The sequence below is a fragment of the Mus caroli genome, unplaced genomic scaffold, assembly GCF_978045245.1.
Source record: "Mus caroli unplaced genomic scaffold, Mus_caroli_1 scaffold_12, whole genome shotgun sequence".
Taxonomy (NCBI): Eukaryota; Metazoa; Chordata; class Mammalia; order Rodentia; family Muridae; genus Mus; species Mus caroli.
This window is the reverse complement of record NW_028227267.1, coordinates 2,738,787-2,756,075: the sequence shown is the minus strand read 5'-3', so window position 1 is coordinate 2,756,075 and position 17,289 is coordinate 2,738,787. Positions and strand designations below refer to the sequence as shown.

The 17,289-nt window shown below is 46.1% G+C and overlaps 1 protein-coding gene across 2 annotated transcripts in view; it reads right to left on the bottom strand.

Moving 5' to 3' along the window:
- Rarb (retinoic acid receptor beta) overlaps positions 1 to 17,289 on the bottom strand; it is a 134,072-nt gene that overhangs the window by 1,748 nt on the left and 115,035 nt on the right. For both annotated transcript variants that reach the window (XM_021181692.2, XM_029469077.2), the window contains exons 4-7: positions 13,594 to 13,754; positions 4,030 to 4,206; positions 2,418 to 2,622; positions 1,503 to 1,661 (exon numbers count right to left, since the gene is read on the bottom strand). In XM_021181692.2, the coding sequence (XP_021037351.1) occupies positions 1,503 to 1,661; positions 2,418 to 2,622; positions 4,030 to 4,206; positions 13,594 to 13,754 (702 nt within the window). The remainder of the gene's footprint in view (positions 1 to 1,502; positions 1,662 to 2,417; positions 2,623 to 4,029; positions 4,207 to 13,593; positions 13,755 to 17,289) is intronic.

Genomic DNA, 17,289 nt, shown 5'->3' with positions numbered 1-17,289 from the left:
GATAGTTGCAGTGCTTCAATCAAATTCGGGATATAAAATTTACAAGAGAAGTCACTGATGAAAGATCAGGAAAATAAAGGTGAAAGGATGGGCAGTTTCCACAATGGAAAGATTGACTTGAGTCACAGTATGTGATGGTTTTCTGCAACCCAGTCCAGCACCAGGTGGTTTCATGCCACCACACCTCACACCCCCCCAACATGCAGCTGGTTAGGTGGAAATATGTAAATAACAAACCTACCTTAGAACCATGTGGCTAGCATTGCTGGACTGACTCTGCTAGTATGGGGCTTGGGACATTTCTGTATGTGGCTGCTAGTCCTCAGGTCACTAGTGTGGATATCTATAGGGTGATAGGAACTAACTCTCTCTCTCTCTCTCTCTCTCTCTCTCTCTCTCTCTCTCCCTCCCTCCCTCCCTCCCTCTTCCCCCACCTCTCCTCTTTCCCCACTTCATTCAATTACATCCATTCAAGTACTAGTATCTTTTTGCTTCTCTTAATCCTGTGGTGGAAATGAACTTAGAATGTTCCCCTGGTCTCCCTCAAACCAAACTACCAAACAAACAAAAAAAGAAAAACAAAACCAACCCACAAGAACTGAGGTTTCTTGTCAAGCAAGTTCATTGTGCATTTAAGCACTTTTGTGTCTTGACTTGCCAAGATCCTGAGGTGTAGAATCTGCTAATGGGAGGGAACGTGATATGTAATAGCGTGGCTGGCTGAGTCATCTCCATAGAAAAGTCCTCTGCACTCAGCTATGAGATGCCTCTAGGCATTTCTGTAATTGCCTGAGTTGCCACATAGACTGAGAATCATGAGTCGAGAGTATTTATATCTCTCAGCCAGGCAAGAATTCCTGTACTTAGAAGAAGTGCCTACACCAGAGCTGCAGCCACAGTGACCTTCATTTGCCTAGGGTTGTTAGGGTGCCATGGAAAAATAGGCTGAGTGTATAGAAGCCTAAGTTACTTGGAAAGCTGGAATGAAATGTATGGAATAAAAAATAAAACCTGAAAAAAAGGGAGCGGGGTGAGGGCTCAGAGCTTGCTCTGAAAGCTGCTTGACTGAGTTGGTGCCCTAGAAAGGTCACAGAGATTGAGGGAGAAAAGTGACTCCACGTAATTGTCCTTTAACCTCCAAGGGCATGCAAATGAGCCCCAGCAATAATAACAGTCTTAAAAAACACACCATCTCGGAAGAGTTGCTCTTCGACCCAGCCATCCATTCTAAAACAAATCTCTCTTAATATCACTGAGTAGTGAAATCTGCTTTCTGCTTTTACTATCTCACACCAGAGACAACATCAAAATGTCTTCCTTACGAAACCTGAGGTGCTCTTAACTACACACACATGAGTGCTCAGACAAGGCTAATTCCTTTTGATTTCTATGAGATAGACATCCCAACTTAAGCAATAATGGGACTCCTGATATTAAAATATGGGATTTAAAAAGCAAAAGTTGGTCAAGCTCTGTTCTGCTTTCCACCCTTGAAGACATACCTTTTGCGCTGATGCTGCGGAGATCTGTGATTTTCATTAAGATCTTTGGAAACATGTGAGGCTTGCTGGGCCGTCGTTTTCTAATGTAAATCTTTAGTGCTTCCAGCAGTGGTTCTTGGAGTTTGTCTACTTTTGTTGGTTCCTCAAGGTCCTGGCGGTCTGGATAGCAGGAGAAAGTATTCAGTGTTTAGTGTTCAGACAGGCTCAGAGACTGCTGGCTATCTTTCCTTGTCTCCTATTCCTCCTGTAAAGTGACTTTATTTGGTGACTCAGTTGTACACAAAATTGAATAAATGCAATTGCTTTAAGCAGTGACACTTGAAGATGCCCCCTTAGTAAGCTCATTTGATGCCCACTTGCTTAGGTCCAGAGGCAAGAATTACCTCTTATGGCCAGATGGTGTCAGTATTGAACTGAACAAAAGAACCTTGGGCAGCCTGTAAAAGCCAGGTAGATAACCTTTCCCCTTCATTATAACCATTACTTTTGAACTAAGGTTGGATTCTGGTTAGCCAGCAGGGGTCACTACAAAGAAGGGGCCATACTTTATTCCAGCCCACCAGGTAGGCACCTGGATGGTGGGGAAGACCAAGTGGTGATTTGAATTCAAGTAACATGTGATTTGTGTAGGTCATCACTAACATGTCCTTAGGCACACAGCCGTACAATCCTGCTTTTAAAAAGCACCTGTTCCCCACAAGAGAAACAGGACAAACTGCATTTTGGCTTTTCTTTCATTTTGGCAGAAGGAGCTCAAAGCCAGTACTTAGTTTGCAACAGAAAGAAGTACAACTGCCCGGTGTAATCACGCCTTTCTCCATGCCAAAGAACCCCAGTGGAGATCTCTTCTGGGCCTTTGTAATTGCTCTGTTGGGGTCTGGTGAGGTCTGGTGACGGTTTCTAAGGAGTCAGTACCTCCACAGATTAAACAGATGGCACTGAGAAGGCCTGTTTCTGTGTCATCCATTTCCAAAGGCAGGAGCTGGTTGGCAAAGGTGAACACAAGGTCAGTCAGAGGACCGAAGCCAGCATTGTGCATCTGAGTTCGATTTAGTGTAAGGCCATCAGAGAAAGTCATGGTGTCTTGCTCTGGGGTATACCTGGTACAAATTCTGAGAATCTGGAAGAAAAAAAAGTATGCATGTACACTTGCTGCATCATTTATGACACCCTGCCCTGACAGCACTGACCAGATCTATGGTAGAAGAAAAAGGAGCCTGGGTCACCTGGACAGTATGCCCCAGTGTTGAGGTTGATAGGAATAATATGTAGGACTCACATTTTGAGAAATAACTTTTCACTAAAATAAATCATCATTTGATTGAAATATCTATTTATTTCTTGAGTACTTACCTCTCAGGCACTAAGCCAGGTACTAGTGCAAAGAAGATTAACAAGATTCTATTTTCAAAAGTTTAGTCAACCAAAAATAAGTAAGGATGATCCTTACCAACTGTGATAGCTAATCTTCATGTCAACTTTATGGGGCCTAAACTTGCTATAGGGACACACATACTTCTGGGCATGTCTGAGGGATGGTATTTCACAAGGGCTAAACTAATCAGACAAGATGTACCCTGGATGTGTGTGGCACACACTCCAGAGACTAGGAGCTTCCAGACTGAAAAAAAAAAAAAAGCTGGCATTTTCTTGACTCTGGGTACAACGTGGCCAGCTGCCTCACAGTCCTGCATACATGACTTTCTTATCATTGTGGCTTCTATTCTCAAACCATGAGCTCAAATATAACTCCCTTAACTTGTGTCTTTCAGATATTTGGTTGTATCCACAGGAACGTAACTATGAGAGGTCTATATTAGATACTTGGCATGCCCTATACCCAGTCTTTCAGATGAACATCCTATAGTTTACAGCTGAGGGATAATGAATCTGACTCAAGGAAAGCCCTCTTACAATACAGTGTGTTTGTAGCTACACAGTCATCATGCAATAGACAGGAACAGAGGCAGCAGAGTGCAGGGGTTAGGAGGAAGTCAGGGTCAGAGTTGGGGAGAGGGTGTTTGTACCCTACCATGGAACACAAGCAGATTCTCTACTCTAGAAGGTACTCCCTCCTTGTGCTTATTGTTACTGTCCAGACCTCCATGTGCTCCATACTCTCTGCCACATCATCCCACAGAACGTCTGCTTTCTCTCACCCTAAAGGCCTTAGGCCTGGTGAGCTCCAGCAGTCTCCAGTCCTTCCCTAGGGCCTAGCTGGTCTAGAAAAGGATATACAGATACTAGGTAGCAGGCCATCACTGAAGGCCAGTGAGGAATCACTCTCCTGATCATAATGGAGAGGGATACAAGGAAGGAAAGTCCTATCAAATCCCAGAGACCTCTGAATTTTTGTCAATTCAGTGAAATTCCAACATCTGGAAAGGGTTTTCCAGATCTAGAAAGTAACTGAGAAGTGGTCTCCTCAGAAGATCCTGGAAGCCTCCAACTCCCTCTTCCTTCCTTCCTGCAGTCTTCTCCTTCCTCCTATCCCCTCCTTCCTCCTAGAGTTCAGAAAAGATCCTACCAAGATATCCAAGCAGGCGGCTTTGAGCAGGGTGATCTGGTCTGCGATGGTCAGACCTGTGAAGCCCGGCAGACGCTTGGCGAACTCCACGATCTTAATAATGCACTTGGTGGCCAGCTCACTGAATTTGTCCCAGAGGCCCAAGTCCAATCGGACCCGGTGGTCAGCGCTGGAATTCTGAGAAGGTGGGAGAAGAAGAAAGGGAGGAGGAGAGTGAATGACAGCATGGCGTCAGGACATAGGAACGAGGGGGCTCATATTTGCTTTCTCGGAGTGACCTCGGATTCCTGCTTTCAACTCCACAAGCTGTTTACAGCAGCCTCAAGACAGCCAGGGAATGAATGAGGGCAAGTTTCCCTGTGTGCTTATCCACACGTAATGAAGGAATGACAGACCTACTGTGGTATATCTTCTGCCTCTAGACATAGATCATCACTGCTCACTACCGCCATGTGGGTATCTTAAGGAGAACACACCACCGGGCTTCAGTCTGGCCTACATCAAACTTGAGCCAGATGAAACTTCTGGATCTGCTCATAGGACACACAGGAACATGGTGAGCAGTACTACAGCCATGCTGAGCCCCAGATACTATGTAACGCCAAGGAGCCACTCATGACAGTGCACAGGAGCAGCTGTGGAGAGGAAGCCAATGTTCAATAATGTTATGATGCTCAATAATGATTATGTAGTGAGTGGGAAGGTGCCATCAACAAAAGGCCACACATCTGTGGCCACCAATAGCATTGTACTAAATGGAGGAAGACAGATGCACAGGACCAGAGCATTGTAGAAAAGGTGATACAGCACTGGTGGAAGGATAGGGCAATGCCTTCAGGGGACTGTGGGTGGGGCAGGCTGTCACAGGTGAGGAGGGGGCCTTTCTATAGTGTTGAGAAGAGTCTGCAACATGCTAATTCATACCTTCTTAGAAGATGACACATTATATCATGAAAATTATACTCCAGAAGCTAAACTTAGATAAAACAAGATATCTACAAGACGGTTATTGGAGGAGGTGGAAACCTTCTCTGAGTTCCATTTCAAACAAATAAAGAAGAGAGACTAATAAACAGGAGAAAGTGCAAAGTCTGAACAGTAAAGTGTTCAGGAGGCTTGTTTTATTTAATGGTGGCACTGTGGTTTGCAAGCCATGCTTAGAAAACACCTTGAGACACACAAGGGTAGGATGCTGGCTGCTTGGTATATGCAACAGAATAAGGAGAATATTAACCACTGAGTCAGGGGTCTAAGGAACCAGGACATAGCCTACAGTGGCCACAGACACCATTACAGGGACATGATGGAACAGAAGGTGGCTTGCAGTGACCATAGCAACAGTATACTGTTCAGCCTCCATGATGCACTGAAATGTCTCTTAAGAAAAACAAAGGTCAAAAAGTGACACTCAACCATGCATGATGTCCCAACTAAAGGCTTGGGCCTATCAGGCTCCCAGAGCAACAGAAGTATTAGGTATGGCATCCATGAGGTGAGTGTACCAGATACCTCCTGCCCAGGTCTAGTCTCTCTGACCATCTCCTCCTTCTGTAATTATCTCTCTCAGAATTTTCTCCCTCATCTCTGCCATCATCTCCCTCATTTCCATGAAACTAGAAGCCCAAATCACTTTGGTGATGGGAGGGGATACAAGGGGATAATGGAGAGGGATACAAGGAAGGAAAGTCCTATCAAATCCCAGAGACCTCTGAATTTTTGTCAATTCAGTGAAATTCCAACATCTGGAAAGGGTTTTCCAGATCTAGAAAGTAACTGAGAAGTGGTCTCCTCAGAAGATCCTGGAAGCCTCCAACTCCCTTCTTCCTTCCTTCCTGCAGTCTTCTCCTTCCTCCTATCCCCTTCTTTCTCCTAGAGTTCACCCCTGCTCACACTGTCCCCACCAACTCTCCGCTCTAGCCTCTTATGTGTCCTTGCTTTACCTGAAGGTTGACCAAGGACTAGCCTCAGGCCTCTACACTGTAAGTCTCCCTTTCTAGATAGCTGTCTCTCATCCCTGCATCATGTACTCCCTTGAGTCTGTGGAAAGTTTAACCTTCTGTTATACCTTCCTTGGCCTTCTATGAAAACTGCCCACCTTCCAGCTCCCCTTCACAGCCTGTGGCTGCTTATACAGCTTGCCTCTAAATCCCTATGTGGCTTCCCAGTCTACACATAGTCCTTGGCTCCTTTGCTTGGCTTGTCACTGCCTATCATACAGAGGACACAATGAGCACCGAGTAGAGCTTAGTTAAGTTTAGTGACAGTCTCACAAGCCTTTGCTTGTCTGAGATGACACAGAACAACTGTCATTATATGGAAGAGACACGAAGAGGCTATACACAAGAGCTATTCCTCTGGTAAGTAGCCTAGACCTCTTCATGAACTCTAGAACTCCAAGGCAAACTGAAGCACAGAAGGAGAGATTAGGTTCCCTAGGCCTGCTGTGCAACCCTCTTTACAAATGCCCCTAGCTCTGCAAAGGCAATTATGCATTGTAAACCAATGGCTTCACTGTCCTATTTCAGTCAAGTTGGTCCATAGAAGTTCAAAAAGTTATCTTTGCTTCTCACATCAGAAGGAATCCAGAAGAAGCGTTTGAAGATGGGAGTCTAGAGAAGGCCTCAGAATAGTGGTGGTATTGTGGCTTTCATAGTGTCCCTGTGGAAACAAGCTATCCTCCAGATTAATTTTATGTCTCCCTCAAGGATCACAGTACACTCGGAGGTATGTGTGTGCAAGATCAAGGCATGCAGCCATTCAGGCTATAATTAAATTTAATAGGCAGTTTATCCAGTTCACAGAAATATGCCATGGAAGAGAAGGACAGTCGAGCTTGGTGGGAAATCACATTACAATGGAGTATTCATCTGGAAAAAATGACATTGCTGGATGCAGCCAGTGTGAAGAAAATATTCATCAGCTTTGCATGGACTGCTCCATCATGCAAGACTAGGAGTGGGAGGTGAGCTATGGCCCCTTCTATTAAAACAGTGAACAACTCAGTAAGGGCCTGTCACTCCAGCTCGTGATTATGCAAACGGAAGGCAAAAGGCACTTAATAAAAAACCACAAAGTAACCCCCTGTTTTATTATCCTGACTGCTGGATTCATATGCACGAGGCTTTAAATGACTCCTATATTATCTTCAAGCTGCGGTAGGTGGAGAGTGTGGCTTGCTAGGCCTGGTGATGAAAGCAGCTACTGCAAGCACTGAGTGGGGTGAGGGGGAAGATGCTCAGAGCAGGTGAGGATGTGTGAAGAGGAAGAGGAGGGAGGAGGAAGAGAAAGGACGCAGGCTGAGCCAGGCCTTGCTGTGTTTGGCAAGATTGCTGCCTGCTTTGGAAGTCCCCTGGGAGAATGTACATTTCCCAAAATATTGTGCCCTGGAATGCCCTGTCAATCCAGTCAAATGATACCTTCTGCCATGGCACAGCCCCTTCTGTTGTTTCTCTGGCTGGCATCACTTTCAGGAAAATACTAACCAACAGAAGCAAGATTTCCATTGTCTAGAAACCCAATGATGGTCAACTGGAGCTCCTGGATGAGTGAAGTAAAAAGAAAATTTCCCTTTCTTTGGGGAGTTGTGGAAAGAGCCCAGGGCCATATGCATGCCCGTGAAGTACTCTATACCAAGTAACATCCCAGCCCTGCTCCCCTGAGTCAGGGTCACAGTGCAGCCCAGTCTAGCAATCATCTTTTCTAGGAATCCCAAGGGCTGGGATTTGGGGTATTGGCTACAGAATTTCTTCAGAAAAACTGAGTTGAAGGTCTATGGGAATGTTGTGAGTCTCTCCTGAATAGTCTCCCTTGTCCTGGAGTCATTTGCACAACCCAAGAGTGCCCTCCAAGTCCTCTCAGTGAAGTAGTTCTGTCTTCTGTTTTTCAGTTCTCCATCATGCACATATATATGTGCCCTGCAGTACATTCCTGAACACTCCCAAGAGCTAGGCACCATTACAGTCGTATTTGGCTGAAAAGGAGGCTAAGACCCAGAAAAGGGCAGTGACCTGTACCAGGTCCCTGGATAAGCAAAGGAGACAGTAGTCACCCATCCAGATGAGCTGTGGCAGGCACATTTTTCTTGGTGTTTTGTCTCTTTTATTTCCTAGTGAGAACTCAATTTCCCTTAAACTTTACATTGTGTTTGTGTCTTCCTTCATGGTCAGAAATGCTCATGAGATATCTACAGAGTCCCAGCTCCATCATGCTGAGGATGCTGTAAGTGAGGCTAGCCTCTTTCTGGCTGCTAAACATGACACTAGACACCACATGATGCCATGTGCATTGTCATGAAACAGTTAGGCATGCATGGCAGTGGGAGAACAAAGGCAAATAGCAAGAGAGCCAAAGGAATGCTCAGGGAATACTCAGGGAGTCAGCAATGCTTTCTTTTTTTTTTTTTTTTTTTTTGGTTTTTTCGAGACAGGGTTTCTCTGTATAGCCCTGGCTGTCCTGGAACTCACTTTGTAGACCAGGCTGGCCTCGAACTCAGAAATCCTGCAATACTTTCTAAATCAAGCAAAGGTAAAGACAGCCACCAAAGGCAGAAGGCGTGGGTGGGGAACCCTAGAATTGTCAGAGGGCCCTCTTGAGTGAATACTTTCACTCCTTTGGCCTGAGAGGCAAAAATAGTGCTACTTCAAGTTTCCCAGGTAGTGAAACATTTCTGAGGTAACTCCACAAGTTATTGAGTACTGAGAGCTGAGTACATCTGGCTGGGAAAAAGCAGGCAGAATGAGAAAATGGCAGGCAGGTACGTACAATACAGAGGACTATGAGGGAGGAAGTTATGGGCTGGTTCAAGGTGATAGAGCTTTGAGGCAACAGAGGGTATCAGAATTCTGGTCTCATGGCACCCCAAGTGTCTTACCCCAACCTGGGTAGTGCAACTCTCTTAAGGAGCCAGACTTTCTGAGTTCTAGGTTTTCTCCTTCCTGGCCAAACATGTGATTTCTCTATAAAGCAAGCCATGCCTAGAATTGCTTACAATCTTGCTATTTTAATGCTTGTCTCTCAGAGTCTATTGGTAAGTTCATGACTCTGTCTGTAGCCAATATTCTGGGCTTTAAAGCTCCTTGAATCTTCATGGTTCAAGTTTCCAAACCTTTCCCAGGTCAGGTTATGTCCCGTGAAACCCCATGATAGAGTGAAGGGCAACACATGGCAAAGAGGCCTGTGCTCCTAGGAAACTAGAGTCATAGTTGCCAACTTTTCTGGAAGTCAAGCATGTGACTCTAAATGATGTCAAGCTACTCACAGGATCCAGGCAGGGGACAACCCTCCTCCACTCTACATACTCTTTCTGCCAGAAACTGCATAAGACTCGCTGAGACCCTTTTCTCACAGAACCAACCATCTGGCTACACATGAAGACTGTACCACCAAGATCGTCATTATAGAGATGAGGATCCCAGACTTACGGGATGATTAAGTGCCACCTAAGCAACATCAGAGATAGCAGAGTGCCTGGTAATGGCCTTCCTGCTTAGGTCTGGGGTAGACGGTAGTAGGTGTGTATCTGTGTCCTTGTCTCATCCATTCTGGCTTCTTCCCAGGATCTGCTAATGTGTCCCTAATTGACTATAATTTAAGGAATAAAAGCTACAGTGAAAGATTGGCAGAAGTGGTTGTCTGTTGTCTGATTCTTCCCTGCCCACTTATGCCACAGGCACCTGACACATGTGCTACCCTGGGAGAGGGACAGGACGGTTCTTGCCTTTGAAGCATTGCCTCCCTATAAAAAGCTTTTAACAAATGCTGAATTCAGATCTGGGAGCTCGCTCGCAGAGGATGTGCAGGGGCTGCTATTGTTTATGTGTATTCCAGAAAGGGTTTGAAGTTCCTTACACTGAAAACAAAGCCAGGTCTAGGCAGAGATGGTAAAAATAAAGGGACTCCAGTCTGCTGGAGGCAGCTCAGAGGGCTGAAGGACAGGGGTACACTAGCCTGAAGGTTGTCCTGCAGCCCAGCAGGGAGAGTCTGACCTCTGATGAACTTATTATGTCTCTCTCACTCCATTCGAAAGGTCCCCAACCAGAGCGTTTGGGATGATGGTTGCCAGGAGTCAGGTGGGCTGGACTATGGTATCTGAGCACTTGGTCTCAGGCAGATGCTATTGCTGGAGAGTGTAGAACCATTCAGATATGTGGTCTAGCTAGAGCAGGACCAGGGCCACTAGAGGTTAAACTTTGCAGGTCTTATCCAGCCACTGTTTCCTGCCATAATGTCTGCTTGCTGCCCTGCCATGAGTACCCCCACACTTCTGTATGATGGCAAGTCCTCAGAAACTCTGAGCCAAAAGAAGCATTTCCTCCCGCAAGTTGCTTCTGACAGGCATTTTGTCACCGCAACATAGAACTAACACAGAAGATTGGACCCACAGCGACATACGTGGAAAGTGGTCAGGAAGCAACATGGATACCCCTCAGCCTTAACTTTAAAACTAAGATTTGATGTGGTCGCTTATCTGAAAGGATATTCCAAGATTACAGAAAGGTAACTGGAGAGAGTCATACCTCACCACTGAGGTAGTTGAGGCTAGACTTTGCTGAAGAAGGCTGGCAGAAAAGACTCATTGTCCTGCTAAGGTGGCAAGAAGGATGGGATGTCTCTCCACTGCGGCTGCTTATCTGAGGATAGGCACTACCTCTAGGGAGCTGTGCCTTATATAGGAGTGATCTTACTGAAGCTAAGGCCACACCTGGAGGTGGGCCCCTAGAGGAGGCAAACACTACCCATTGCAACTAGGCCATTTCATCTAATTATCTTGTGAGTCACGATATGAGGGTCTGTGTGGGCCATGTTTAGATACCTCCGTGTGGAGAAGAGTGAGGGTCTCTGGTCAGTGGAGCATGGTCCCTGGTGTGGTTATATTCAGGGTTGCACTTCTAGCTCTGCCTTCTCGTCCTCTTCAAGGGACCTGCTTCTTTCGCATCCAAAAGGATGCAAAATGCCTTTTCTGGCATTAGGAGTTTGGTTTGTTCCTAGGAAGCAAAGTACCTGCTGTCTAGAGCTACTGCCTAGCCTACTGCATAGGGTGCAGTTTAAGTCCCGTGTCTAATACTGGACCACAAAACACAGAAAAAGGTACTTAATCTTTTTATAGCTTGGCTTGGCCAGGGTCACTAGAGGTTAAACTTTGCAGGTCATATGCAGCCACTGTTTTCTGCCATAATGTCTGCTTTCTGGTCACTTTAACCATCCTCTCCCATTGGTCAACAGTCCCCACTCATAGGGTCCTCAGAAGGAGAAAGGGATGAGTCTCCTGCTTATGGCTCCTGTAAGTGGTGACTACTTGGAAAATTCCAGCTGCGAAGATGATAACCACCAAAACAAAGACTCTGATTTGCTATCAAATGTTCTCCATCATTTACACATGGGGAGACAGGAGCCTCTACTGTCTTTGAAGGCTGGACCCAATGTCTCTACCCTTCAGTTTAAGGCTCACCTTGACACTAAGCCAGACACAATGATACGGTGCCTATAACACTATTCCTGGTAACCATCTCCAAAAGGAAGAAGGACCCTTCTCAATGGCACTAGTCAAAAGTCATCCACAGTGTCTGCAGAGTCCCAGTCAGTTCCCATCCAGGGGATGGGTATGGGCTTGTTGGTGTTTCTATCATGCCCTGTCAATATAAGAGGTCTCATTCTAAAATTATTCTAGGAATAGATCTCATTTCAACCTCCTAGCCATGGCAGCAGCCCATGGACCAGTGAGATAGAAGCCGTGCTCACACCTCCTAGCTGAGGCGAGCTGGGCGAGCTGGGCGAGCTGGGACTCTTGGCTTGTGCTCTCATATACCTGTGCTTTCCAGTCTTTGTGCCCTTCTCATATGGATGTGACAATTTTCTGGAAGCATCCAGTCTTGTCCTACTTTGGGCTAAAACAGTGAACCCCAACACAGTGGGGACTGGGCTTGTCCCAGCAGGCAGGCCTGCATTTCTGCTTCCCCTGATGAGGGCAGAAAAAGCCCCCAAAGGTCATTCTTGACTGTGGCTTTTCAGCATGGGCTGCAGAGAGCTGCTTCAGCATCCCAGAAGCATGTGCTGCCTTCCAGCCACCCCCAGGGAGCTGGAGTCAGTGTCTTTTCAGGATCACCAAGTGCCTCTGCTGCCACAAGCTCTGGAAGTGGCTCCCCATCACATATGCAAAATCCTCTGTTCCGTCAGAAGACACATTGGCTTGTACCTCAGCAGCTTCGACTCTCACAGGAGCATCGGGTTTCCTGGGCATCTGCCCAGCACGGCCCAGCACCATGTTGCCCAGAGCCCTCTTGGCCTGCCCTAGCCACCTCTGCCATTTGCAGAGGGACTAACATTCATGTACAGGACACCATGTACTCCTACAGTGTGGCTTCAAAGTCCCACTTTCCACTGTCCCTGCTCCTTCATGGAATCATCATTGATTTTTTTTTTATTCTGAGGATTTTCATGCTATTATTTTCCCAGCATGCCTATTATCAAACCAGAGATGGAATACCCTCACTTTGAGCACATTTTCTAGTAAACAATGTAGGCAACAATATGAGTCATTGAAAGAGATCAGAAAAAAAAAAAAGAAAAAAGAAAAAAAAAAGCTGGACATGGTGGCACATGCCTTTAATCCCAGCACTTGGGAGGCAGAGGCAGGCAGATTTCTGAGTTTGAGGACAGCCTGGTCTACAAAGTGAGTTCCAGGAAAGTCAGGGCTATACAGAGAAACCCTGTCTCGAAAAACCAAAAAAAGAACAGAAAAAAAAAAGAAAAGAAAAGAAAAAGAAAAAAAAGAAAACCAAAAAAACCAAACAAACAAAAAAGAAAAGAAAAGAAAAGAAAACGAAAGAAAGAGATCATGTTCTTGAATGTCCATTAATTCATTTCTCAAGTATCTACTGAGTGTCCAGTGTGTGCAACAAACTAAGAGTGTATGTTACTGATACAATACATGCTAACCTTGAAAAATTCAAGGTCACATGAAATCACCTGGAGCATCCTCCAAACAAAGATCCCCACAAACTCTTATCTCTCTCTCTGCCTCTTCCATGCTTTACAACCATAGTAAAATCCACTTCTAACTAGAGTGGAACACATGGAGCTACCTATTTATTGGGCCCAGATCACCCCTGTCCTGTACCCTTCCAGATTTTCTTGAGATTATTCACATTCCTCCTGCAAGCCAGACTATGACCCAGAGGATGGGTGACTCCATAATCCTTCCTGGGATCTGTAGCTGGGTTGATATTTAAGAGATGAACCCCAGACCTCCTCCAGGTTAGATATCTGCCATAACCTACACAATAAATTTCTGGCTTGAGCAGACCAAAATCCCCAAGAGGAGACACCATCATAAATAAATTGTGCTGTCACTGCCCAGCATGCACGCCACCTACAGTAGGTACTCATGGATGAACAACTGCTGTAGTTCCTGTCCCAGTGATACATATGGGGGAAGGGGCAGCAGGTGTCCTGACTGGCTGACAGGCCACTGAGCATATCTGCCTGGCACAAGAAACTGTATGGGAACTATGTGTGTGCACAAGGGCCAATGTCCACAGCCCTGGCATCTTGGGCAGTGGCTCTTACCGTGGTGTATTTACCCAGCTGGCAGAGTGAGGGAAAGGTTTCCTGGTGGGCTTTCCGGATCTTCTCAGTGAGGTCGTCTAGCTCCGCTGTCATCTCATAGCTCTCTGTGCATTCCTGCTTTGAAGGCTCCTTCTTTTTCTTGTTCCTGTCATTCCTAACAGCTGGAAAAGAGAGATGAGAGGATATAGAGGGTCAGGTTATGCATCTGTGCAAGAAGTCCCCACTCCCAGCTCTGACTCTTGGAATAAGAGCAGCAAGAAAAGAGGGAGCAGTTTACAGCTAGAAAAGGAACTTGATGGCCTCTAGTGGAACCATGCCTGCCTTTCCTAGTGTGCAGTGTGCACACACTTCAGTCTGTGTAAGCTTGACCTGAAAGTCGTTCCCATGCAAGCTGCATGCCTTGAGTGGGAAGGGTCATAAGGCTGGTCCTGAGTGACTGTACTACATGGTCCCTGTCCTGGCTAGGTTTTTGCTTGTTTTTTTTTTTTTTTTCACCTTGCCACAAACTAATTTGGGAAGAGAAAATTCAATGGGGAAATGATTCCATCAGATTGCCTGTAGACAAGCTAGTAGGGCATATCTTGATTAATGACAGATGGATGGGTGGGGCCCAGTTCACCCCTGGCAGGTAGTGTTGTACATTATAACAAAGCAGGCTGAGCAAGCTACAAAAGCAGGCCAGTAAGTAGCATTCCTCTACCTGGAAGATGAAATAACTGAACCCACAAGTTGCTATTATTTATGATATTAACCACAACAAAGAAAATCTGACAAGGACAGGTCCCTCTCAGTGTTGCTTCATACATAGCAAGTATAGTCTATCTGAATAGTCTCATTTATTTATTTATTTACTTTTCTGGCTGCTACCTGGAAAGATTCTGCTTGAGGATGATAAGACAATTGTTTATGACCCTTGATGTGTTATTCTTAGATTTCTTGTGTTAACCATACAATATCCCATTACTCAGGTTATTTAAAACAGTATGAAACCCTCAGCCAGGACAACTGTTCATTCATGCACATCTACATTCACAGACACCCAGTTCCAGGTCACTTTATGGGCCACCTGTCTCTGCACGTCTTAGCCCAACAAGACACTGGCACACAATATTCAGGACTCAGAGCTATAGGACAGCCTCCTCCAAGGGCCAGATCTCTTTCTGGCTGTGAGTGAGTGCATGTAAAGCTCTTGGCTAGGGTCACTTGGAAGGAACCTGAAACCCAGGGAGGTAGATAAGTGATACCAGATCACACAGACCCTCCAGGGTGTCAGGACCGAGGCTGCCCGGATATGTATGATGCCAGCATGACCTGGGCATGTGTGATGCAAGATGACCCACGGCATAATCTGATCTGCCTAAGAGGATTTGGCTTGGATGTTTCCCTAAGGGCACAGAGGACAACAGGACATGCACTGTCCATACTAGGAAAATCCTCAGGCCCTGTGCGGGCAGGAGATGAGGGCAGAGACAGGGAGACATGAAAGGGGAGGCAGAGTGAGGAGAGAGGAGAATTGTTGGAAGTGAGGGCAGCCAATGGCAGGGGGTAAGTCAGCACTTGTATAAGCAGTGCACTGGGGCCACTGCTGGGAAGAAGAGCACGTTGTAGTGTCTTGATACCTGAGCCTGAAGGTTTGACCACAGAACTCATGTAATCCTCCTTCAAGGAGGTAGAACTGACAAGTTCTCTCTTTACTGGATGTAGCGGGGTCTTTGTGTTGGTCTCTTGTAGCTCTGTGATCAGACAGACCTTCCTTGGAGCTATGAGGAGTGGGTGAAAGGCCTCCCATTGTAAAGTGTGCATGTGCATGTGTAGCGTTGCAGAAGCAGCATGCAATAAGGTGGGCAGCACAGTGGCAAACTGTGGTTTCTAGGCTCTCCCATGGGATGGTATTCTGCCAGGGAGAGGATAGTGTATCCCAAAGGCTTGTGTGTAGATATCTTGGGCTCTTGTACTAGACATTAGACCCCTCCTTTGACCTCTGCTTTGCCAACAGAGGTAAAACCTAACTAAGCAACAAGTCTTTTCCAAACAGCTTTGAGGAAGGTCTATTGTTTCTCAGAGTTACCATATGGCCCAGAACCTCCTGCTCTGTCACACACTTCAGAGCTAACCTAACAGCAACATGTATGAAAATTGCAAGCGTGATTCTCATCACTCCCAGCACCACCTGCCCCAGTGAGGAGCAGTCCACAAGCTTGTCTGTGGGTTGCACATAAACTAAAGACTCATCAAATTCTGGACTATTGCTTGCTATCAAAAGAAAGACACACGGATGCAATCTATACTGTGCATGAACTCTGAAACTGTGCTGAGGGAAGAGGCCAGTTGCTAAAGGCCTTGTAGTATACCTTTTCTTTTGTATACAATATCCATAGTCAGACAGTGTGGCTGTGAAGGATTTGGGTTGGGGGAAGGAGGCTGGAAGTGTTTCTCCTTGAAGAACAGAAGGTGTCTGGATTTCATAGTGGTGCAGAAGCAATAACTCCATGAACACAGCACATTTCACATGACTAGTGCCTCACTGCATGCCTTTTGGAGACTTTCTCAGGACAGTTCTGAGGCCACAAGTCTCTAAACACCTCTGACCAGAGGCAGAGGACAAATTTCACCTTTGACCCTCAAACACACATCAGTTCCAATGAGGGGCAACCAGTGCTGTAAGTTCAGGAATCATAGGTCATAAAACCCCACAGGAGCTGGGGCAGGAGTTCCTTCTGTCTCTAGGGCTCAGAACCCCCTCTCTGCAAGCAGTAGAGGAAGATTTCAGTGGAATATACAGAAAATCAGAGGAAGGGAGTCACTTCAAAAGGATCAAGCAGCCTTGGGGCCTTCTCTCTAGTAGTTTTTCCCAGAAGGAGATGTGCTGTGTTCCCAAAGTCTCTACCTCTGAATGGAGCTGATCTAGATCCTAGAGAAATGAAATCTCCTGTGGTAGTGGTGCTGTGTATTATATGTGTATTATATGTGTGGGTAGTGGTGCTGTGTATTATATGTGTACTATATGTGTGGATAGTTGTGGAGAGCTGTGCCGCGAGCAATCGCCATTATAAGATGGCTGGCCTCCGCTGTGCCTAACTAGTAAACAAGCCTTGTACACAGGTGCGAGAGTGAACTCACGCCTAGTCACTGCCTATCTCGGGGCGTAGTAATGGGGTGATGGGCGAGCAAGGAGCTGACATGCCACATCAGGTGCTGAAACGCCATGGCTGAGGGCTATATAAGCAACGCCATTTTCCGGGGTCTGGGTCTTCCCTCCTGAAGAAGCAATAAAGCTTTTTGCTGCAGAAGATTCCAGTTGTCCGAGTGTGATCTTGCCAGCGAGAACGATAGCTCAGGACAGATAGTGGTGCTGTGTATTATATGTATATCATAACCTGAACCTTGGATTGCTTGTTGTAACATATCGTCCACTCCTCACAGCAACCTAAATGGATGGGGTGGATGGAGATTCTGTGGAAACCCTGCATCTTGCAGGTAACTTGGCTGGTTCTGAATGTTATGTAGGCTATACTGTGTGTCACCTGTCACACAAACTGATAATGAAGCCCTGTGAAGGATGCCAGGGAGAACTTAGCATGCTTGATGCTGTGTGAAGGTCCTCACTGTGTCTGTAGGCATTCGAGTGAGAGCAATGGTCACAGAGCCCAAGATCCTTCTCCCTGTGTCCTCAGACTTATCTCTCCCCCAAAGCCC